The 25,638-nt window shown below is 34.6% G+C and overlaps 1 protein-coding gene across 6 annotated transcripts in view; it reads left to right on the forward strand.

Moving 5' to 3' along the window:
- LOC138713317 (nonsense-mediated mRNA decay factor SMG8) overlaps positions 1–25,638 on the forward strand; it is a 50,589-nt gene that overhangs the window by 6,927 nt on the left and 18,024 nt on the right. For 4 of the 6 annotated variants that reach the window (XR_011335839.1, XM_069845302.1, XM_069845305.1 and 1 more), the window contains exons 7-18: positions 1,462–1,561; positions 1,748–1,941; positions 4,618–4,718; positions 8,028–8,282; positions 8,373–8,617; positions 10,026–10,241; positions 14,556–14,683; positions 16,423–16,512; positions 17,755–17,913; positions 20,269–20,500; positions 20,956–21,077; positions 22,439–22,619. Coding sequence is in view for 5 of the 6 variants with exons in the window: in XM_069845302.1 (XP_069701403.1) it covers positions 1,462–1,561; positions 1,748–1,941; positions 4,618–4,718; positions 8,028–8,282; positions 8,373–8,617; positions 10,026–10,241; positions 14,556–14,683; positions 16,423–16,512; positions 17,755–17,913; positions 20,269–20,500; positions 20,956–21,077; positions 22,439–22,619 (2,023 nt within the window). In the remaining variant the exon portion in view is untranslated. The remainder of the gene's footprint in view (positions 1–1,461; positions 1,562–1,747; positions 1,942–4,617; positions 4,719–8,027; positions 8,283–8,372; positions 8,618–10,025; positions 10,242–14,555; positions 14,684–16,422; positions 16,513–17,754; positions 17,914–20,268; positions 20,501–20,955; positions 21,078–22,438; positions 22,620–25,638) is intronic. The other 2 variants (XM_069845306.1, XM_069845307.1) reach the window with 2 other exon arrangements.

Below are 25,638 nucleotides of genomic sequence, written 5' to 3' on the forward strand. Positions count from 1 at the left end.
TATTTATTGTATTATTTTAGCTGTTTTACGAAAGCTTTGTAAGTTATAATATATAGAATACCTAGGTATTGTTATATTACGAGAAATCCTATAATATTTGAATAAATCATTGAATCGGACATCTTTTAACATGTTTTGAAACAGTTATAAATTATTTGAATTTCTTCATGAGTGTACATAATCTCATGTAACAAGTGTGTCTAATAGACGCATATTCTTATCATCTCCAAAAGTTTCCTAGAGTATCATCTTAATTATCGCCATTGTTATTGTCACTACCATCCCCACCTAGAGTTGCCAACTTTTTAGGAGAAAATACGGGAGACTACAGAATCGACAAAATTTCACATAGAAAATTGGCAAATTATTCTGTTCAGTTACTAAGAAACAACTTTATTCTACACTTCAGCAGCTAGACTTGAGACAGATTTTGTTTCACGTAATAGTTGAAGTCGACAGCAGTTTGCAGCTCTGATTTCAATAGAAGTGTCGTGCTTCTGTTTCGAACATCTGTCCTTTATTGTTCATGAGATAAAACACACTCTTTGTATGAGCATTAGTAAGGTATGCTGAGAACAAAACTAGGCAATTTTTCCAAATTTATAATATTAATATTGTTTGATTTTAATCAGATGACCACTAAAACCCATTTCTGGCAACCATTACCTTCTACAAAGCCTGCACATTTTAATGCATCTCTTGAACAACAAAATTGATCATATAAACAATCATAATTCATGGCAAAGTATAATGTTTAGAATAATGATTTTTACCTAATGCAAAAATAAGGGAGAGAAATGCTTCAAGAGAAGAAAAAATATGGGAGCCGGGAGAATGTTAAAAATTAGGGAAAAATACGGGAGATCCCATGAAATATGGGAGGCTTAGCAACCTTATCGCCATCCCATCCCACTATCACCAATATTGTTGCCTTTGTTGCTGTCATCATCATTATCTTCATTCTTCTCCTCCTCATCCGTCTCTACTGCTGCTGCTGCTGCTACCTAGCCACCGGCGTGGCTCAGTTGGTTAAGGTGCTTACCTGCCAGTCTGAAGTTGCGTTCGGGTGCGGGTTCGATCCCCGCTTGGGCTGATTACCTGGTTGGGTTTTTTCCGAGGTTTTTCCCAACCATAATGTGAATACAAGGTAATCTATGGCGAATCCCCTGCCTCATCTCGCCAAATATCATCTTGCTATCATTAATCTCATCGACGCTAAATAATCTAGTAGTTGATATAGCGTCGTTAAATAACCAACTAAAATAAAAAAAAATACTACCACCATCATTATTATTATTGTCATTGTGTTTGATACGGTCATTTGTAAGAAACTTTAGTGAAAGAAAATAATTTGTAATATTTACTGTAATTTTATTATATCATAAAAATATAATATTGATTAGTACGAAATCTCATGACAAGAACTTTGAAATAAAAGTGTTTATTTTATTTTATACTTAGGTACTAGTGGAAAGTATCCATCAATAAAAAAGCTGGAACATGCTTTAGAAGATCAAATATATCACATTCTGCGCAAAAGCAGGGTGATAACTAATATAAGGTATGGCCAAGTTGTAGTAAGTAATAATTATGCTACTGTCACTCCATATTTCAGTAGTTAGAAGAGCTAGTGAATTTACAAGATAACTATAATATATTGCAATGTATAATATATTTGTGAGCTGGACCATAAGACAGCAATTTTCCAATAATGACGTTTCTTTGACTTCGTTTTTATTTGTTACAGCTCAAATTCTCTATTTGCAATTCCAGCAAATCAAGAATTTGTGTTTGTTCAAACAAAGGTTGATCCATCAAAAGACAGGATTTCACATCTAGTCAATTCTTTAGTGGATTTCTGCAAGGATCCGAATAGTGATTGTAACAGAAGTAACGAGGAGATTGTTAATACATTTTCCACTATTAATTTAGAAACAAATGGTGAGTCTATAATGAAATACAGTATGTTAAAATAAATATTCAGCATATGTAATTTTATTTTTGTAAGAATTTATTATGACTTCAAATTACCTTTTTACCATTTCTGACAGTCTATGAAGAAAAGGTGTTGCTCTTTTTCAAGTGTACACTGGTTTAATAAAATTAATGCCAGCTGTCTGCATAACTGCTCGGTTCTGAAAGTTCTTTGTTGCTTGAACAATACTGGGCAAACGGAAGCACTATTTTAACATTTTTTACTTGTGTTATTTTATTGTAAATGTCTTTGTGTTAGAGCAACAGATTTTTACATTACACTTCAGTTTTTAAAATATATGAAGTAAAAATCATGATTTCCACTTTTAAATTTTACTTGATATTAACAATTTCAATAATTACATAAGATTAGGTTCCGTAGAATGGGGATACTTGCAACAGATGTGTGATTCAACAGCATGTTACACAAAACTGGAAATAGTTTTAAAAAAGTCTATATGCCTGAAGTTTAGTCCATATCAGTAGAATCATATGATACATACAAATTTTGTTTGTTCATTTTGGTTTTTTAGAAATAAGGGGAAAATATGAATGTTGCAAGTTGCCCTACTGGTGGAGTAACTTACAACAGTAAGTAAATAATACTGTAATGTCAAATTAGCAGTTAAATAACATCACTTCCAACACTTAATATATATTTTTTCTAATTATGCAACAGTGGATAATGAAAACACACAAAATTTCACATTATTAAATATGGTAAGTTCATAGAATTAGCACACTGAAACCTGAACTTTTTTATGTTTCCTTGGCATCCTAATTTAAAACAAGAAATTGTTTTGCAAATTAACATAAGCCTTATATAAAATTAATACCATTTCCATATTACAACATGCATTATTATGGTAAAACTCTGAATGAAAGATGTTTTTGTTACTTTTTTTTTTTAAATGCTAAGAAAGTGGATGCGGCAGTGTTCCAAGTTACCCCATCAGGAGTAGTAATTCATAAAATTGTAAATTTTCAGAAAATGGTACCACATTATTCAACACAACTATAGGACAAATTTCTTTACATTATATTTAAGCCATAATTACATGATAAATGCTCTCCAGGTGCACTCTTAAGTAGGCCTATACACAGCAGAAGCATAACGAATAGAAAGAAGTAGTGGTCGCACTCTGTTAATTCAAACGGCCGATACCACGCGGCGCTAGTGCAGAGTTCGCTCAGTCTGTTCCGTGTGTAAGTACGTAAATACATTTAACGTAAGTTGCACTGTTTACCTTTCACTGCATATACGTACGTAACTGGCATTGTACTTACAACATTAAGACTATTTGAAAGAAAAACACATTCATATACATCACACTGTAAAACAAATAATAGTTTAATATATAAAACTTAACTTAGGGCTGCTTGTAGGCATGCAATATGTACTCACCAACAGTTACTTGTCCGACACTTTGGAGAATTTACGAGATGATTTGGCGACTCTCGGAGCTTGGAGTTCTCGTCGGATTTGTTTCGTCCGGAAGAAGAACCGACATTTCGTATAGTGAAAAATTAGTTTCGGTATGATATCCATGGCATGATCCAAGCAGCATCCTGTTCCCGGTGGCTGAATTACAATTGAGGTAATACTGGCTATACACTCGTGAAATATGTCGCCCCACATTCCATCGCTCAATTTTTCTTTTATTGTCTGTTCTGTTTGCATAAGCAAATGAAACACGCACGCCCTACAACCCGGAACAAAACACGAAGGCATTGCTTCAAATATAACACGACAAAAACATAATAATCTCGTCCTTTAATAAATAAATCGTGAGAGCTACTCACTTGTCACTCATGTACGAATAATTGCAGATTAGTGTATTGGCACTTAAAGTATTTAACGCACTTAATTACATTAAAAAAGCAAACGAAATGAACGAAAACTCTACTGCTTCTTTTATGGATATTCGCTTCCAACTGAGCAATACCGATCGCAGCGCCACTAATTCTCTTGGTCACCGTCGACAATGCTGAACAGATAGGAGTGCGCACACTTCTTCTTTCTATTCGTTATGGCAGAAGTTTATCGTATTTTGATTTTCGCCACTTCACAACAATGACTTTTCAGTTTACAAATAATCTCATAAAAATCAGAATTGCTGCTTAAAACAACATAATAGAACATACACTGCTAAACAAATGACAAATGTAAAAGTTAAGGTTGAAAGTAATAAATTTTGACAAACATAAGAAATTAAATATACCTTCACATTGTTGCAAGTATCCCCCCATTCTACGGTATATTTTAGAACACTGAAGATTTCAGGACCTGTAATATATTATATTGGTACCACAGTCTACTATATACAGTCACGAAGCTCATTACGTAGTAAATATGCATCCATAGATAGTTGCTAACTACTAGGATCACTAATATCGCCTCATTACAGACAATGTGAAATAATACCGGCACAGTCTTTTGTTCCTAGCACTCTCACAACTCAAGCTTCGTGACTGTATATACTAAACTGTGCTGGTACTGTATTTTAATATACTAAGAAGGTAAAAATTAGGGTAAATGATAAGCACAGGAACACCATTTCGTAGCACTTCAGCAACAATAGTTTCATTACTACTGGTAGTTGAATTTGAAAACAAGTACTGAAATATTTTTGTTCTAAACAGATCATAATTTTCGGAGCTTCTTACAACAACACATTGATCAGGCATTTACGAAAGGCTTTGATGATAATGTGGGTAGACATACTGCACCAGGATATTTTGAGGTAACTGACACTTTTGAAGTGTATATGAAATAGTATTTTTTTTTAAATATTTTTTTATTCCTTATTAGTGCTGGTTCACCATTAAATCTAAGTGTTTTGTAATTCAGTAAAAGGTTGGAAGTGATAACTGTGCAGATTGGAGAGGGCAATAAGATACATTAAAATAAATAAAAACACGTATTATCCTTTTTATAATTGAGTGCATGGTTAATTAGAAAATTAGGCTGAAAGTCTGCATAGTTTGGCAACAGTGCATCACAAATTCTCATATGAATACCGTGCGTTTTTTTAAAGCACTTCAACGACTGCCTCCGTGGTCTGGAGGTCCCGAGTTCGATTCCCGGGCTCGGCTCTCGATGTCTGGGTGTCTAGAGTCTGGAAATGTGTATGAATGTGAGTGTGATTGTGAGTGTGCCGGGTTAATATTAATTAACCAATCATCAAAAATATAAAATACATCAGGACTGTCGCTGGGCAGTAATCTGAACATACGTTTCAGCGTCACATTGTTGACAAGTAACTCCATCTGTTAGCACAACCATAAAGTTGAGTTACCAACAATGACAAAAAAAAAAGCACTTCAGTAAAGCGCTTATGCCTTTGCTGCAGCAAAATGAGGGTCGAAAAAAACGCAATTAGGTCAACTGACTGCAAAATGGTGGACAATTAATATTGGCTTCTATTACTGCAGTAATAAATTTAACCTTAAAAGAACCGAACATTTTTCGACTTCCATGATAATGACATGGAATTATTATTACTAGACGATTTTAACAATAATAAATATTGCAAAAGGTCAAAACTCGCATTCCGCCATGATGGGTCGTGCAGCAAACTTGTAAAGTGGTGTTTTGATTTGCTGCAGTGACGGTGAAGCAAATGTAATAAAAGAATGGTCTTGCTGCAGCGCTTTATGTCTTGCTTTAAAAAAACGCACATTCAGCATTCCGTCCCTTACTGCAGCAGGGTTGCCAGTCTTCTTAATGCCAGGAAATAATGATACATGTTAATATTTTTATTTACTTTGCAAGAAAACCGTCCATTTTATTTTAAAAACTGCTAAGGAATAAATAATTCCTTTTCAGTTTCTCTATTTTTTTAATTCATTTTACATCACTTTATCAACTGCGATGGTTATATAGTATCTGGGTGAGTTGAAGGTGATAATGGCAGCGAAATGAGTCCAGGGTAAAGCTCCGAAAGTTACTTGGTATTTGCTCTTAATGGGTTGAGAGAAAATCCCTGAAAAAAATCTCATCCAGGTAACTTGTACATACCAGGATTTCAACCCATGCCCGCAGTTTCACAGTCTAATATGCAGACCAGACCACTACTTCACATGGTGGATGTTTCTCTAATGTTGAGAGTCACTTACTTACTTACAAGTGATTTTTAAAGAACCTGGAGGTTCATTGCTGCCCTCACATAAGCCCGTCATTAGTCCCTATCCTGAGCAAGATTAATCAAGTCCCTAACATCATATCCCATCTCTCTGATATCCATTTTAGTATTATCCTCCCATCTATGCCTTGGCCTCTTCAAAGGTCTTTTTCCCTCAGGTCTTCCTACTAACACACTATTATGCATTTCTGGATTCACCCATACATGCTACAGACACTGCCCATCTCAAACGTCTGGATTTAATGTTCCTAATTAAGTTAAGTGAAGAATACAATGTGTGCAGTTCTGCGTTGTGTAACTTTCTCCATTCTCTTGCAAGTTCATCCCTCTTAGCCCCAAATATTTCCTAAGCACCTTATTCTCGAACACCCTTAATCTCTGTTCCTCTCTCAAAGTGGGAGTCCAAGTCTAATGATGAGAATAAAATTCAGAATTGTGCGGATAATATTTATCAAGTGGAAGAGAGTTAGGGAAAAATGATTTTTTTTCTGAGAAAAGTATTTACTTGGGACAAATATGATATTAGAATTATTTGTTGTACTCAACCCTAGGAATAAGCTATTAAAATCTGCACAGTTATATTACTTCCACCTTGTGTACTTCTTCTTCATCACCACTTCTGCTGCCATTCCTATTACAACCCCACCATTGCCACCACAATTACCACCACCAGAATCATCACCACAAAAAAAAAAATTCATATATACAGGGTGATTTAGGATATGATATCTTAGGCCATTTTGAGTGAAAAAGTTCATATCAACATAGGTCCGTTTTCGAACAATGGCGGAGCTAGATGCATTTTTTTGGTAAAATGTCTCGCCCCAATGTGAATCAGACATTACCATATGCTGCTGATGTGAGGCGTGAGACAAGGTCACCAATCGCAATGAATGACGTGACATTGGAATCTACATTGCGAGCGATGTAGATAAGAGAAGTTCATTCACCTCACAAACCGGGTGGTGGGGCATTACAAATGTCCAATTGCCTGCCCTTGTCTGATATAATGATACGGAACCCTCATATAATACAAATACAGTATCACTTATCAGTTCACAGCAGTTCAGTCAGCTACCTATAGTACAGTAGTTATACAGGTACAGTTATCAGAAGTGTTAAGTTGTGTTTTTCAAGATGCCTTATAAATTTTCGACTACAGAATACGCCGATATTGTGTATGTTTATGGTTTGTGCAATGGAAGTTCCTTGCGTGCCGTCGCTGAATATAAATGATGCTTTCTGAACAGAAGGGTACCATATCGAAGAGTATTTACTGTCTATGAGTTTGGATGAAAGACTTGGTATAGCAAAGGAAGGTGGAAATGAGAGAGGCGTTAATCGACTGTATTTTGGATGCTGCATGCTGCATAAAGAACAGCCAAGAGCAACTCTCCCGAGCGATGAGCGCTATTCACGTCTGAGCGCAACAGTGCATTGAAGCAGGAGGAGGTACCTTTGAAAATGTGCGAAAACATCGACCCCGATGTCTAGAATATTAGGTATGTATGCATACGTGAATGTAAACTTTAAATTTGTCTGTTATCTGTCTCGAAATGCGAGTTAGTACAATGGAATCTCAGAAGTCTTTGTGAAATCAGAGCCATATCTCCATAACCGTTCGAAAATGGACCCATATTCATATGAACTTTTTGACTCAGAATGACTTCAGAATTTACATCCTAAATTTTTTACCTTTCCTTGTGAATCACTCTATAATACAGTTGATATCTCCACCTCTTCATAAGTTAGCAAATGCTTTTCTTAAATCTGTAGTTAAATTTTTATGATTCTACATGAACATGCATGTCATTTCTCTGTTTATTATTTTTAAACGTATTTATTATTTAGTTGTTTTCGTAAGTCTGTGTTTAAATAATAAATATGAATGTAATTAATTCTGCACAGATTCCAACTGCGAATATATGGTTCGAAGTATCTAACAAGGCATTCAGCTTCTTTCTAAACAAAGATCAGGCTTTGGACAAAGACTTCAGTAAAATTAAGTCACAGCAGCAGCAGTTAAACTGCTCTCTACGAAGTTTATTGGACACAGATGTTAGGTTTAGTGAAGGTCGCTGTGGAAAGGTGTTACCGCTGGCTACTGCCACATACCAAGAGAACCTTCCACCTCAGTACACCCGAGATTACCATGAGCGGAAGGTATGTGCTGAAGTTATCTATCTGTGTGATCTTCATATTGTGAAGGTATTATAGTTTGTGTTACGAGTTTTTTCGTGTATCATATTGCAGCTCGCTCATGCTTTATCTGTGTTTGCCGTTCATGCACGAGGACCATTATTTGATCAGTACACAACACAGTTGGAGAAAGAATGTGACCGATATTGGAAAAATGGACGTCAAATGTGTGAAGTACTTAGTCTCACAGGAAACCCTTGTACTAACCCTTTACATCGTGGTGGTGGAGAAGGAGCAGGAGGTGGAGAACTACAAGGAGAGGCCAATAAGACGTTAGATGATCCTGATCCCCCAGAGAGGTTTGTACTGTTTTACTGCCTACTTAATGTATATGACATGGCAAAGAACAGTAGTTTGGTTAGGTTAAAGAAAATGAGCTTAGTTCATTATAGGCCTACTTTTAAAGATTTGCTTTTCCCACGATTTTTCTTTGTATTTGACTGATGGCGAACTGAAGGCCCAAAGTACGGTTATCTGAGAGGAAGGTTTTTTTTTTTTTTTACCATAACTTTATAAAGGAACTCATCTCATTCTTATGTAAAATATTTAATAGTGTTGTTTTTATCCGAGAAGCTTACTGAATTAGAAACAAATTTGTTAGCCTGTCTCCTTTTCCCTTTCTTCTACTTCTCTTCTTCTTTGTTCTAAATATTCCAACATTTTCTCGATCTCCCAAAATTGCTCTTTTCTTTTGATTGGTACTTCCATGTTACATTAGTTAGGGAATCTTTATTTATTTAATTTTATATTTTAATAATTAAAACCATCACAATGGCTCATTGCTAGAGAGGTGGACCAGCGTATAGATAATTATACAGTATGGACACTTTGCATCGGTACCTTTGATGTAGCAGAACTGATTTCAATGACCTTGAAACCAGTTTGAGCTCGACACAGCAGAAATATAACACAATTAATACATCTGGGTACATTATGTACTCAAACAAAATAAATTGGACCGAAGAAATAAGAAATCCGTTATTATCTGTAATATCTAGACTTTAGAGTTCCTTTATAATGAGAGTTGAGGCGTTGACCCCATCAACAATTAAAATGTGTAATGATTTGATAGCACTGAAAATGGAAAACAAAACTGCTATGGGAAGTAAAACCATAGGCCTATATATTGTACACAAATATTAAATGAATTTGATTCATAATTTTATACTGTATTACATTATTTCATAATATAATTTATTATATATAAAACAAAAATTATTATTACAGCTAGTTTATCACTGAGAAATAAGGAAAAGCTGTTAACTTGAATTTATTTGAAGCAAAGCGTTACTGGATTATGCAATAAGGTAGGCAATGTTTGGATCCTGTGTCTCAACTCTATTCTCAATTATTATCTTAGCATGTGCTCGATTACACTAACCTCTAGCGCTTGAAAGTGAGACTAAACACCGGTGCACAGAGAAACAGAACACAGGAAAATTCACTCAGTGTTCATTCTTTGTAATCTCTATTCTATATATATATATATATATATATATATATATATGTATATGTATACATTATATTGAAATAGAATGATTATGTAAATAGTAGGTTGACTTTTTTTCTTTTCCATATAAAACATTGGGTAACTGAAAGCAGACTAAAGTGTTGTCATTGTTGATATTGACAACTTCATCTTATGCTATTCATTCAATTTCCTGAAGTACAGCACTATTACAGTGTTTTCGTAATATATTTTGACAGTCGTGATCGGACACAACTTCCCTTGATGGAGCATTCAAGTGGTGTTCGTTATGTGTCAGCGTGCAACTGTGGAAGAAAGCAAGGTCCACGTGAAGATCCATTCACTATGCGAGCTGCAAATTATGACTTCTATCAATTACTTGGTGACGATTGTGGCTGCAACCATTTGGAGTCTAATCGTTTCCCAGTGTTCCAGCCAAGCACTCAGGATTACAGGTACATTTGTGAAAAACTCAGACTTACTTCAATTGCACATTAAAGTAACGGGATATATTCTATTAAAAAAAAAATGATATTTTATGTTAAGAAGATTGATCCAGTTATCTAAGACCTCTCTCAAGTCTGCTAGTCTGGCAGAGTGAAATTCTATTTATGAAGTGTGGAAGCACCGTTTGGATGGACTTAATTTTTTTATAATAGACAACTAGCAAATAGGAATGGCTGGTCTGAAAACTTTTCATTTAGAAAGAGGTTTCTTTCGTGTGCTGTAAATGTATGAAATGGAATCTTGGGCTTTACTTTTCTTTCTCAAACTAAGAATATTTATCATCTTTAAAAATTCATTGCCCTGGACCAGGTTTGAACCCAAGAACCTCAGATCTAATAGCGTACACGGCAGTTGCTCACAATGTGCATCTATCAGACAGATTTTAACATCTTAACTTTTAATCTGTTGATCTTATTGAAAGGCAGTGTTGTAATGTGAGAGGAGTTTTGATAAACACTGTCTGTCCAAAACTTAGTACAGGAAAATCATACAAAATCTGAGGTAAATTATTACTTATTTATGATAAAAATCTTAAATATGTAGAAAATGCTCCTTCCTGGAAATAAAATCTTGTGTTGTAAATGAAAAAGTCTTACCAGATACCTCTATGTTGTGGTATAAGGAAATAAAAACCTTGGACACCTCTAATTAGATATCCACAAGAATGCCTACACTCTAATTTGAAGCAGAAAAAAACATGCTAATGTAAATCTCTACAACCCTCTCCTGAGATAGATGTCTTTCATTACTTCCATCACAATAAACTTGTTTAGACTACAAAAATCGTGAAATTTGCACCATAAGCGTATAATTACCTATTTTCACTCATTAATTATTTAAACTTTATCATTAAATAAAAAAGTATTATTATTTAGTTCTTAAACGTGAAAAATTTACGCTTTTGTTTAACACCTTTTTTTCTGTACAGACCCAAATTAATAGAATCAAGTATGACGTGTTCAAGTAACTTTCGTATGAATTAGAATATGTCTGATCCCATTACTTTTATTACGTGTGGGCTTTTCAATAACTAAATAGAGATATTAATGTCAGTATAATAATCATAAAATATAACATGCATTTGTCGTCTTATTTATTGAATTACGTAGTATATCATCTGATATTTGCTTTAATCTTCGAGCAGAAAAAGGAATTTAAATATGAAACAATTCGACTTAAATTATATTTGTAACAAAAAGATGGTAAAGTTATGAGAAAAATTCTGAACTGTTAGGTCTGGGCAGTATATAAAAAATATTTTCATGATTTTTAGTGTGTGAGATTTGAAACCGTGGAATCTGACATCACTGTTATAAAGTGAAAACTGTGAAACATATAAGAACCCAAATAAATTAAAATGTGGGAATGTTTCATATATTTACAGTAAGCTTAAAGTTTGTGTTGTAGTACGAGCTTTACATTATAGTGTATAAGTTTGGACCTGAGCCTTTAGAGGCTCCATAAAAGGTTTGCTAATTTTCCCAATTATTTGTATAGGAGGTTTTTTCACTTTACGCCACTGCTCACTTCCCCAACAACCTCTTAATCAAGTATGCTCGAACTGTGATCTGAAATTTCCTTTTTTCACTTTAGCTTCAAGCACTGTTTTGAAACTACAGTAAAACCCCAATAAGATGCTGTTCAAGGGACCGCGTGTAAACTGCGTATTAACCGGGACCGCGTATTAGGCGGGTATACTAATTTTGACTTAGCATTTTTCTTTATTGAAAGGAGTATTACTCTATCATGTAATAACTGTACTGTCCATCAAAGACATTTACAATACATTATGTACTGTCTGTACATAATTCTTTCGAAAAAAAAGTAATTTACAGTTGTTTGCTGTGTGCGTGTTCTCCAAGTCCTCATGTTTACCACACTTCACTTTCTTGCTCTTACATCTTCCCGACGTTGCAGCTGCAGTGATTGAGTCGTGATTTTTCTTATCGTCCTTAATGTCAATGATGGGATTCCTAGTGAGTCAGAGAGTTGTTTCTGATTAAGAGTACTGGTTTCATCATACTTTTGTAAGATTTCCAATTTTTCCGACACAGAAAACGCTTTTCGTTTAACACTCATTGTAATCACACTCACAGACACTTCAATACACTAAGGACAACAAACTGGCCAGCAAAAATTTTGAGAATTTTATTACGGCCGAATGAGGAATGTTGTTTGAGAGAGAGGGTTAGCAAGGTATTGTAACTGTATGTAGGCTTTAAGTGCGCAAGTAAAGAGTCGAATAAGAGAGTGTAACAAGAGAGTGGGGTATTGTGCAATATGAAGGTTTAAGTGCGCAGGTAAGGGGTTGATACCAGTATTTTTCAGGTTAATGGCACCAGTGAGTTCAATGGCCAAAACGTTTCATTGCTGTTACAGTACATTGCTGAAAATTCATCAAAAATATTCCACAAAAATAACGTATTATGTGGGATTTGAGTGCAACAAACGAGGTATTTGATAAAGGCGTTATGTATGAAATGTGCAGAGACTGGACAAAAAGAGCGTATTACATGGGATAGCATAATAAGCGGGCACCTCTTATCGAGGGTTTACTGTATAGATATTTTGTTTTATGAAGTTTTCGAATGTAATAGCCATGGTACATAATCTCTTATTTTGTTTTATGGGATTTTTTAAGTAAATTTGATTGTTGATATTTACTTAATGAGGTTCCTGAATTTGAAATAAAAGAGAGAGAGAGTGTGAGTGTGCAAGCATACTTAACTTATTACCTGACTGAGTTAAATCTGCTACCATTGACAGGAAGTTCATGGTGCTGCGAGGTAGCCGTGCAGTGGCAGAAGGGGGGGGGGATACAAGGCGAGGGGACAATAGGACGCAAAGGGCATGCAGTGATAATGTCGTAGTTCGCATTCCTTCGTGCTGCTGACTTAACTCAGTGGTGTAGTACTCCATAGAGATGTTTAGAGATCAACAGTGGAAAAAGTTTTCTAGTTCAGGAAGTTTTTTCTTTATTAAAATAGTATCAATTGAAAACAGAGTTTCTAAATAGTCATTGATAAAATCTGTGATCTGTCTTTTCTTACATAATGCTATAGTTGTTGCGTAGTGCTTTTAATGTTGGTCAGTCAGCGTCTCTTTTGAGTAAGTACTTCCCTGTTTGGTTTTATTTTGTCTTCTCTGACCATGATAAAAAATAATCCAGAAAATAAAACTTAAAACATTTTTAGGGTTAAATATGAACTTTAGTGCGCACTTTCTTCATTGTGATGCATCACACTTCCTACCATAGAAAATAATTGGATCTAAGTAAAATGTATTTTCAAAAATGCCCAAACTAATATAACAGCATTAAAGTGCATTTGAAATTGGCCAAAATGAAAACTGAATCTACTATACTAATCAACCAGGTGGCCCGGGTTCTAATCCCAGTTGGGGCAAGTTACCTGGTTGAGGTTTTTCCCGGGGTTTTCCCTCAACCCAATAGGAGCAAATGCTAGGTAACTTTCAGTGCTGGACCCCGGACTCATTTCACCAGCATTATCACCTTCATATCATTCAGACGCTATATAACCTAGATGTTGATAGAGCGTCGTAAAATAACCCAATAAAATAAATAAAATAAACTATACTAATCAAAATATATCGAGGCATCGTGCCAGAAGGGCATATCAACAAAACTGCACATTTACATTAGAGCGATTTAAATATAGAATAATTTTTCCTATCCTAGTCTACATAACAAAGTACATTCTTTGATCCTTCCTCATGCTCATTGTGATTCTCAAACATTTGTTTTCACACATAAATAGTTTCTATTAAAATATTTCAATAACACTGCATTTGTTGATGTGTCCTTCTGGTATGATGCCCTCGATATTATACACAGTTTATCTCCTTATAGACTATGTAAATATTACTTTTTTAAATACCGTCAGCAGCCATTTTGTCACGTTATGTGCAATATTTTCTGAAATTTCGGCGCATTTAAAATTATTCAAGTCAGCTTCACAGGGAGGCAGATTTGTATAATACACATCACTGTTCATTAACAAGAAACCACAAATTTAAGTCACAGCATGATGTGCACTCAATGCTGGGTCTCTGACGTCTTGTCAACCCACTTGAGGTATGTGGATATGAAAGGAATAATTGAGCCTGGATCTGGTAGAGTTCCTGTGTAGCTCAGTCGGTAGAGCATTGGCACGGTCAGCCAAATGTCCCAGTTTCGATACCCAGTTTTTCTCTTGAAATTATTCATTCCTCATTAATGATTGTAAATTCTTACTGTTATTCAGAGCTGCTCAATTGTTTTCTAATAAGACTGCTGGAGGAGGTAGCTGGAAAGATGGTGGACCACGTGGGACAGAAGGGAGGGAACTGAATGTTAGCACACCACAAGGAAACACACAAGGCTTCAGTTTGGGTTAGTATTTATATTATTGTAGTTTAAAACTTAAACATGTGTGTATGTGTGTTTCTATGTATCACTGTGTGGTAATGTATGTGTAATGTTATTAGAAATATAGTTTAATTAAGTTCTTAACTTACTGATTTAAGCATGATATATCTTTCTGAAATGCATACATAATATTTACTGTTTATTATTTCTTTAGCTTTTTTTTCCCTTAGTTTTTTTTTTTTTTTTCTTATTTCTTTTTTCGTTTTTGTTAAATGTCACTTACATTCAGGGAAAATAATTATCATAAGGGCATTGAAAGAATGAAAGCTTTTAGCAAAACCATATTTTGAGCCTAACACAGTTTTAAAGGGCATAAGTGAGGATCACACGTTCTGCCTATTTTAAACAGGAAGGAGGTGTTGAAAGTTTGGATAAAGGATGTTTTCGAACAAATTGTGCGTGATTAATATTTGTTTCTTATATGTCCATTACCTACTTCATGAGGTCGTCTTTTTAACCTAATTTTTTTATATGTACATTCTGATTAACATTTTTCATTTAGGATTCTCATACATGTAATGTTCAATTAGGAATGAAATTGGAACATTGTATAAAGACATTCTGAAATATCAGTAAATTAATGACTTTTGAGGTGAATTCATGATTAACAACAGAGATGAATTATTACTAAAGAGATGAAGTACGAAATAAATCAGTAATAATACTGATTATGTTTAAAATTCTATTTATTGTAGACAGTTTTCAGGATGGTGAAATGTACCATAGATTTTAGGAGCATTCTTCTCCTTTAATCCCTTATTACATTGGACAGTTTTGCACACACCGGTTTTATATTCAAATAACTTAAGTAATTCTATCTTTCTCAACTGATGTCATATATGGTCAAATCCAGTTATTTACAGTCTGCCATATCTGTCTCAGTATGCAGTTTGAAATATTATACGCTTATATTATACTGTAAGTTATGTGAATATAAAACTGGTATGTGCCATATCTGTCCCAGTATGCAGTAAGGGGTTAAAACAGGAAAAGCATTTGAAACTGTAATGTTTTAAGCAATTATAAGCATTATGAGTTAGGCTACAGGAGTACTTAGACCTAGAACTGTTAATGAGCTCGAAATTTGCCCTCAAACTGCGCATACAGTTAGATTGTCACAGTAGCGGACCATATCGAGGACATCATACCAGAAGGGCGTATCAGTAAAATTGCAAGTTTACATTCGAGCCATTTAAATATGGAACGATTTTTCCTATCCATATCTACATAACAAGGTACTTTCTTTGATTATTTCTCATGCCCATTGACAAGGCCAAGAGCTATTCAGTTTTTCGCTAATCATTCATTCAAGCTTTAATTTTGCAGTACCCCATTATCTCCTGACCTAGTGGTCTCATGAATGATGTCTTGTTGGTGTCACTTGTGGGGTCCAGATCCGTCTTCGGATAGTTAACTAAACAACAGTTAGTATCAGCAGGATAATTTTATTTATATGTCTACCTCCTAAGGAAATCTAACAATGTGCTCAATTTGGGAGGAGTTTTAATATGCGCTCATTAACAGTATTGTTATTAAGCTAGCTTAATTTGCCATTTTTGTAATGAGTACTTGAGATTCATGAAAACAATAACATATAATATGATATAATAATACTGTTCGGCATTATTTTTAGATACGTATATCAACTCTGAGAACTTGTATACGAAGCAAGTTAAATGTAACTTATGGAGAATTTGTTTCAGTAGACAGAGAACTTTGTGCGTCTCAAACAGAAGAGACTCATGACGAAACATTAGAGATAACTGAAGACGAACCAGTTCCAAGAAGTGAAGGTGAGACAAATAACAAAGATATGAAAGTGAGAGTAACTGAGAAGGAATTGTAATCGAAGACGTGTATTTCATAATAAAATTGCGAAGAAATAGTTGGTTATGTATGCAAGATATAAATACTATGAAAATATTTCACATAATGTTGAAGACTTAATTCAGTATTACAATGTAGCTTACTAATAGCAACGTTTCCCCATGGATCATAAGAGCCGTTCAGAGCAGAAGTTGTGTAAGTCAAAAATGAATAATGAGGGTTAAAGTAAACATTCTGTAAAATACAGCGCAAAGTAGCAATTAATATTCAATTTATTTACACTATTAGTAGTCAGTGGATATCAAGGAGGACATATTAATTGTTACTTTGCACTGTATTTGACAGAATTTTTACTTTAAACCTCATTACCCAATTTTGACTTACACCACTTTTGCTCTGAACGGCTCATAAGTTACCACTAATAAAGAAATTCGTTGTAATTTTTTTATTTAGTTATTGCGAACTGAATCTAACAAAAAATACATTATAATTATGTAGTAGAAATATAATTATAACATATTGAACTCCATTTACATTCAAACCACAACAAAAAAAATTTCCCTTAGAAATAATATGTACCATATCTTAGATAACTGAAATTTAATAGTATATATTGAACATTACATGTAGGATCTAGTGCAGAAATTCTTATTCCATAGTCACACAATCTAAGCATAGCCTGGTCTGTCTGTGCGAATACTAAATTAATTAAACTTGGCATGTTTCTGTTTTGTGTTACCTAATTACAGTCTTAACCAATACCAAGTAATTTTCGTAGGTTAATCTGAATTTTTGTAGATCTATGTTTTCTGTTGATGTTTACTACGTATACCAGGGAAGTACTACTACTTTTTGGATAACATATCAAGGTAATGCTATCAGAATTCCATCTAATATTATTTATGAGACAATTACGTTTTGGTTTATCTCTGTTTATGTCATTTAAGTAATACATAAATTTCGAGAAAATAGGAGTTCATTTGTTTATCTTTTTTATTGTTTCTCATTTCTAATATAATTTACATATAACATGTAATAGTTATGATTCTTTTCCCTCCTTGATCATATTTAATTGTATCATTACTATTTTTTTATTTTTATATGTTATGTTCGTGACAGCATTGATCATCATAATATTGAAACAGGCATTTAAATATATTATGCACTGTACCTATTTTTTTTTCTACTGACATGTACACGTGTTGCAGCTGGATTTGTGTCCGGCCAGTCTGTGGGCAGTGATATTATACATGAAGAGACTGTGAATCGCTTGAGTCCCAATCCACCGAGAGGTGATCATAGTTTGCCTGACACAAGTCATGAAATCATCATCCAAGTATCAGATGCTGATTCCGAAGCCAATAAAGGTACTGCTATATTGTTATTGTTCTTTATAAATATAGTATGTGGACCTGTACAACAGTGACTCTACCATAAGGTCACATGATCATGTTCCCTCCCAATTTGTAAATGAAATTAGTTTTGAATTTTTTCATTTGCACCTTCTTCTCTTTACTCTCGATTCAGGACTGGCACAGCAATGTGGCAACATGGGCTGGTCACATTTCCAATGCAGATTTGTTCCAGTATGGTTCAAAATCGATTCTGAACTGTCTGCTCATACATAGTATCTCAATGTGCGTTCCAACAAAAGTTGAACTGATCCTGAACCAATTCTGAACACCCAGTTTCCTGTTTGGGACTCATTCAGAACGAGTGAAATTGTTTCTCGATTAGAGCAGGAACTGGAAATTCTGAACTGCTGACACATGCACGATGGTTTAATTTGAGGTTGAGGTTAAAATGCTTCGAGACTGGGCAGGTTATAATTAAAAAAATAGTCGATCATGAGTGATTTGGAAGATGATAGTGATATATATTATGATGAATTAAGTTTGGAAGATGATAGTGATATATATTATGATGAATTAAGTTCGGAAGATGAATATAATTTTAATATGAAAAGAAACTCCAAAGGCCATGAAAGAACAGTTCAAGAAATGTTCCAATAACATAAAATCCCGAACTAGTTCTCAGCTAGCTCATATATCTAAAGATGTTCGGTATTAGTTCGTAACACGTTCTAAATTGCTTTGCTGGAACAAACCAATTGTCGTCTAACAATATGATGGAAAGGTGAGAAACAAAATGTCTTCCTGCCTCACACCGACATTCGTATTGAGCCTGCTCACATAACTCTGGCTGGTTCGTACCTGATTTCTATAATTCTGATAAAATCTCTTGATAACTCTAAAAAACTGTCCTCCATATTTCGTTTTTGTAACACTCTCTGTTCTCTCCATGGGACCCTATTAAAGGTCTTCTCCAAGAGGTAGCAGGCGTGGGTCTCTCCATCGTATTTTATAACCTTCCAGCTGATTTTCCATATGCTAAAGAGTCACCATACTGTAATAATTGCAGTGACTCTGACGAAAATGACATATAATCTCATTCATTGTTCAGTTCAACCATAAACTAGGACAAAGAACAGTAGTACTTAGTCAGCCTTTCAAAATTGTACTGGGATTGGAGACAAATAGAATAACACCTAAAGTCGGCGTCATTTTGGGGAATGCAAAGGAGCGTAGAGCAAAAATTCTCAATATGTTACTATAAATTTTTTAGACATCTTGATTACACAACTTTTAACTCTATATCAGTTCGGAATATGTGTTATATATCTTTCTCGTGTTAAATTTTAGCGCACCTGCAAAAAATACATCACACTAACATACGAAAACAAAAACACACACAAGATTGCAACCTCATTCAAGAAATTAAATTACAACATTGCATACAGAACAAATAATACTCTACAAAAACATCTCAACACACAAGCAACACAAACAAACAAATACAACCACACAGGCATATACAAACTCAAATGTAACATCTGCAATGTCGACCTGGTTGGCAAGTTGGTATAGCGCTGGCCTTCTATGCCCAAGGTTGCGGGTTCGATCCCGGGCCAGGTCGATGGCATTTAAGTGTGCTTAAATACGACAGGTTCATGTCAGTAGATTTACTGGCATGTAAAAGAACTCCTGCGGGACAAAATTCCGGCACATCCGGCGACGCTGATATAACCTCTGCAGTTGCGAGTGTCGTTAAATAAACCATAACATTTTAAACATCTGCAACAACTTCTACATAGGACAGACAGGCAGATCATTTCAAACACGTTACAAAGAACACATCAAAGCCATAACAAAATTACAAAACACTTCCACATATGCAGAACACATCACAAATGCTAACCACACCTACAGAGACATCAACACAGACATGGAAATTCTACACATCCAACCAAAAAGCCAGAAACTAAACACACTAGAACAATACGAAATATACAGACACACAAAAACACATCCAAATGAAATTCTCAACACACAACTCAATTTCAGAACACACACACTCTTTGACTCCATGTTACACTACACAAACACACCCCCCACAAGAAAAAAAACAAAAGGCGCCAAGACCAGCAACAACCAGTTCTGAAAAAGGCCAATAGCAGGCCGAAACATGTTAACCAGGTACGGTAAAATTTAACACGAGAAAGATATATAATACATATTCTGAAATAAATTTTTTCGTAATCGAATTGAATTTCAATAATAAAATTCAATTTAAGTAGAAAGGAGATTTTTCATTCCTCAAGACTTGAGGATTGAAATAAATATGTGTACTTTTATACTTGCAAATGTTGGTTTTTCATACAGAAAAGGCATTAGTTCGACAGCCCAGCACTACAGAATACCTTCCAGGAATGCTGCACGCAGATTCACCAGCTGGCCTCCTGCCACAGTTTCCTTCCTGGTCGCTGGTCTGTCTTGGACCATCATCCCTCTACTCGCATAACTTGGGACTCCAGGATCAACAGCAGGCTGGTTTGCTTGGTGGTTCAGCATATCTCTTGCCTTGGGATGTTACTGTCAGACTCGAACATCATAGGTGGGCCGTGTTTTATTCTGTTGACTTTTGTCAGCTTACCACAATGATAAGAGTGTATGGGCTTTATTGTGGTGCTTACGTTAACATAAACATTCGTATATTCATGTTTGTATTCTCTCGTACATGAGTTGAATCATTGTTTATTATTTGCTTTTCGGATTAGGTCTTAGATTGACCTGCCTGCATTTATTAACCTTTTTAATGCACAGATACATGCATGTTTTGACAATTTTTATTGTAACAAAAATACGATATTTGGCAAGGACTAAGGAAACGTAAGTGGTATAAAAGGAATGCTGACGCTAATTTTAGTGTACTGACCCAGATTTTCGTGAAGGTGTTGGAGAAAACCACGAAATCTACAGCCTCTATCGAGTACAAAATCAATATGTAACTGCACATTTAGTCTTGTAGTAATGTTAATGAATTTTAGAAAAATGTATCTCTTTCCTTAGGGATAGAGGAAGTGGATGGCCAACAGTAGGTGATCAATATGGAACAAGAGGAAAAATGCAAGCTGTCAACCAACATTCAGGAGCTCTGTTGCGAGGTCGAAAAGGCAAAGGTGGAAATAAAGGTAAGAACATGGTATTCAGCTTTAAGGGGAGATTAACTGCCCTATACCACCAATGTTAAATTTGTTTATTTAATTACCCATTATCTCAGAAACTATTGAAGATATAGTATTGAAATTTTTAGAGAATAAAGATAAAAGGTTTCTAAGCAAACTGACTCACATTTATCAAAAAATAGGCCTACAAGTTGTAAAAAAAATTTGGTCTTAAAATAATGTTGATTCTGCAAAGCTGGCTTTCTGGCTCCCTGTGAAGCAGACTTGAACAATTTCAAGGGAAAAATTGTACCGGTGCTGGGTAGGGTAAAGGTTGATAATATTGTGATACTAATAATATTATGATAGTTCTTTTTGAGAATTTTTTACAATTTTACTGAGTGAGAGGGAGATCGGTTTTTTTCATCAACGTATTAAGGGAATGTTCGTGGACAAGTTTCTGCACAAAATCGGTCCTTCTCTTGCTCAGTAAATTGTAACAAATTCTCAAAAAGAACTATCATAATATTATTAGTATCACAATTTACCAACCTTTACCCTATATGAAAAATCTCTTTTCTACTTAAATTGAATTTTATTATTGAAATTCAGCTTGATTACGAAAAATTTCTTTTTCTTTTCAATGTTGATTTTATTTTCTTATTTTTTATCTAAAATTTTTTGTCTGAAACTAATAGGCAATATACCACTTAATGTGCGTCCATTTCATCAATGTATTGTTGTCAACATGTGTCTAAAATTTAATCTTTCTATAATTTATAGTTCCTGAGAAAATGGGCCATTTGCATAAAAATAACAAAATATCAACATTATTTTAAAAATTCAAATTTTTTTAGAACTTATATTTATTGATAAAATCTGGTACAGTTTGCTTACATATTTTGTATCTTCGTCCTGTAAAAATTTCAGTATATCTTCAGTATATTGACAAGTGGCATTATGGACAAGTGGTTGTTTGTAGATTTAGAAAAGCATATGATTAAAATTGATCACAAATATAAATCTTATAATTATAGAAGTAGGCACATACCGGCACTGGGTTCCCCTTCTTCCTTCCTCATTTTCATCATCATCCTCACCCATTCCATACATAACACTTACATGAACACTTACACATTCATTCACCTTAGTACACAGCATAACTCTTCACAGATAAACATCATGCACAGCGTCGCCTGCCAAAGTGGTGTGTTACTTGAAAATGGGTCACAGTCCTGCCGTCTGTTCGCAATATGCGGAACCCGAATCACGCAGTTGAAGTGGGTAGACATTGGATACACACACAGACACACACACCCACACATAAAACTTATAATTTCATGTAGGTTACCTATATATCAGTACAATTTTTTCTATTTCCATTTCAGACTTGTCTGAGTTTGTGGTAAAGATCTTCGTAGGTGTGGAATATGAATGTCCTCGAGGCCACCGCTTCATGTGTTCAGCTCCCGACAAAGTCCTCAAAACAACAGGGTCCGGCTTGGTGAAGGACAATGGAAACAAAGTAACTGGCAGTGACATGCCTCTTTACTTTCCATGCCCATGCAGGTGAGAATATGGAGGTGTCATATATGAAGAAACAAAATACTGTATTGCAATTAATACTATTGACATCTTTTTATTAAAGCCATAGGCTTCAATTCAGAAGGCAGTCTATAACTGAACTCTACGAAATAGTTACCCTGAATGGCAAGATATTATCATACTCACAATTGTAGATGCTTGGTTCGCTAGTTCAAACCCAGCTGAAGGGGAGAGATGTTTAAGTTAAAGATGGTACAAATATTTATAGGTCAACAACTAGCAAAACTCCGCTGAGATAGGTTACTCACCTCACCGCTGTGCTGGAGGCAGAGTCTTTTTACATTAATCTAAACAATTGTTGCTACTGACAGACAAGTCATCTGATGCATCATTGCTATGACTTAAACCTTTTCCTAACGAAATTATTTATCTGTCAGTTTCACTGTCTACTATATTAGCACTAGAAAAAAAAAAAAAAAGAAAAATATTATTCTTTGTTGTTTTTAACGTGATCTTCCACTTTTCTTCTCCATATTGTGTGAAAAAGTGGCGACACAATCCAACTGAAAAGACTAGAGACAAACTGACTAAACATTTTAGTCTGACCCTTAAGTAAATGAAACCAATCAAAACAATAAATGCTTACTTTTAAAGCATTGTTGGATTTTGAAGATAAATAATGTTTATGCTCGACCATGCCGAACTGTAGTAATTATACACCTGGTATTAGCCCTTTAATGCACCTCATTAAAGTACGCCTATTCATTATAGTTCAGTTGTTCAGCCAATGAGAAATCACCATTGTAGCATTATAAAACCGCAAGTATCGATTATTCTCGGATATGCAATCGAAAGACAACAAGATACTAGTGAAACGTCACAGAGGCTGGAAATCCAATACTGTCGCAGAAGGTTATGTTCTGTTACTATAATAATTAGCGTTAATTGTAAATAATATTCAAATAAATTCAATGTGTCATCTCGTTTTTAAATTCTAATCAATTTTCAGGTTATATCAAGATAAATATTCATGTTATTCTCTAGATTATATCAAGGTCAATGACATTCGTTCCTCGGAAAAAATCAATACTTTCGCGTCTGTGCACATCTCACAATTTAGAAGGTCAGTTCCGCTCCTCACTTAGATAACCATAACATGAATACTTATGAATAATTTCAAGTTAGAAATATGGTCGAGCATAAAAAGTCGTATGAAACTTGCCTATAATGGTAATTAAGACGCTCGTATGACGCTTGTGCTCGTTTCATAAACAAACATACTCGCGTCTTAATTACTACCATTATAAGCTCGTTGCATAATGTACTATTATATATATGCTACCTAAGGGACGGCAAGCAGTCAGACAAACATTTAATAAGTGATAATATCTTGTTGACTCATTCTATTAACATTGGGTGTTTTTTAACATCAAGTTTAATCTATTTAGACGATTTCATACACTGCCAGCATATCAATTCAATTTGCAGAAGAGCAATAAACATATGCTCATGATGAGAAACATGGGTATTCTTGATGGTTTGTTAGAGATAAATAGATGGCAGTGACATTGAGTTCTAGACAGAGTCCGTGTAGCGCAGTCAGGCACCATTGTTATTCCATTTTAACATGCTTGGGCTAGGAACATTTAAAGTAAAACTCAATTTAGGCCAGTGTCTGTGGCCCTTAAAATTAAAAATATTTGATTCTGATATCGGCTACATAAGCTACATTCATTCCCTATACAACTACATAATATGTCAAATAGCGCATGCTGGAATAACAATGGCTGATTTGTCGGCATTTCCGGCACAAAGGATTGCGGTACTCTGGATATCCACGGACTCTGGTTCTAGACATCTTGGAGATCTACAGACAGGAAAAGGAACCCAAGATTCACCAAGAATCATCTGAACACAAAATCACACTCTGACAAAATCACTATTATCTATCACAGCGATTTCTCCGAAACTTTGGTGACAAAATGCTGTCTCACCCCACCTCTAGTCTGCATTGTTTGTGGAACGTCAGTGAACAAATAGAACATTCAAACGAATCACATCAAATAAATCTCATGCTATTTATTTGGGAAAGCTTATTGTTATCAAATACGAATATGTGGCAGCAGTTGCAATATACAGACCTAGGATATGAGTTTGAATTACAGGATTATCTTTCAGATTTGAAAGCGACATTTGCTTCAGAATATTAATTAACCATATTTCGAATTAAACTTAAAGACATGTAAGAACCTGACTTCTAACTGGACAGTAATTGATATTTCAAATTTTATGTTACTTTGAATAAAATTATTTCGAAATAAAAAGTTGTTAATGTTACACAGCTATGCTTCCTCCTCCTCCTCCTCCTCCTCCTCCTCCTCCTCCATCATCATCATCATCATCATCATCATCATCATCATCGTCATCATCATCATCGCACTATTAAATAAAAATCACCACCACCACCACTTATTTACTATTTACCACTAGCCTAAGCAGAGATTTATGGTGGGTTGCAAGAATGCATTTATTCTTCGTTAACCAATAAGTTCCGAAGACAGGTTGCAAGAAACATCTTTAGTGTTATTTGTCCGTTAAAGGATTCACTAACTTAGAGATCTGATTTCCCTCCTATAATAATATTTACTCCTCCGTTAGACAGCCATCTTACGTACATTTTGTGTATTGGCGAATAGTTTATGTATTTTGATTCATCATAATATTACCTGTGTGAGATTCAGGCATGCAATATTTTATATAATAGGCCTATTACACAATATTAAAATAATATTGCATATCGATGGCTATAAAGTGATACCTCGTATCTGTACATTTGCAGGTAAATAAAATAACTGTTTTAGAAATTATTTTCTTAAAATAAGCAAACTTCTTATATATGTTTCTGCTTTGCAAGATCTTCTATTCGAGAACAAAATATTACGAGTAAGCTTACACAAGTAGTATACTATCCAATTTTGTGAACACAATAGTAATGTAGTTAATCTAAGTAATAATAATGTAGTTAAACTGAATTACCAATTTT

Source organism: Periplaneta americana, chromosome 14, assembly GCF_040183065.1.
Source record: "Periplaneta americana isolate PAMFEO1 chromosome 14, P.americana_PAMFEO1_priV1, whole genome shotgun sequence".
NCBI classification, from domain to species: domain Eukaryota; kingdom Metazoa; phylum Arthropoda; class Insecta; order Blattodea; family Blattidae; genus Periplaneta; species Periplaneta americana.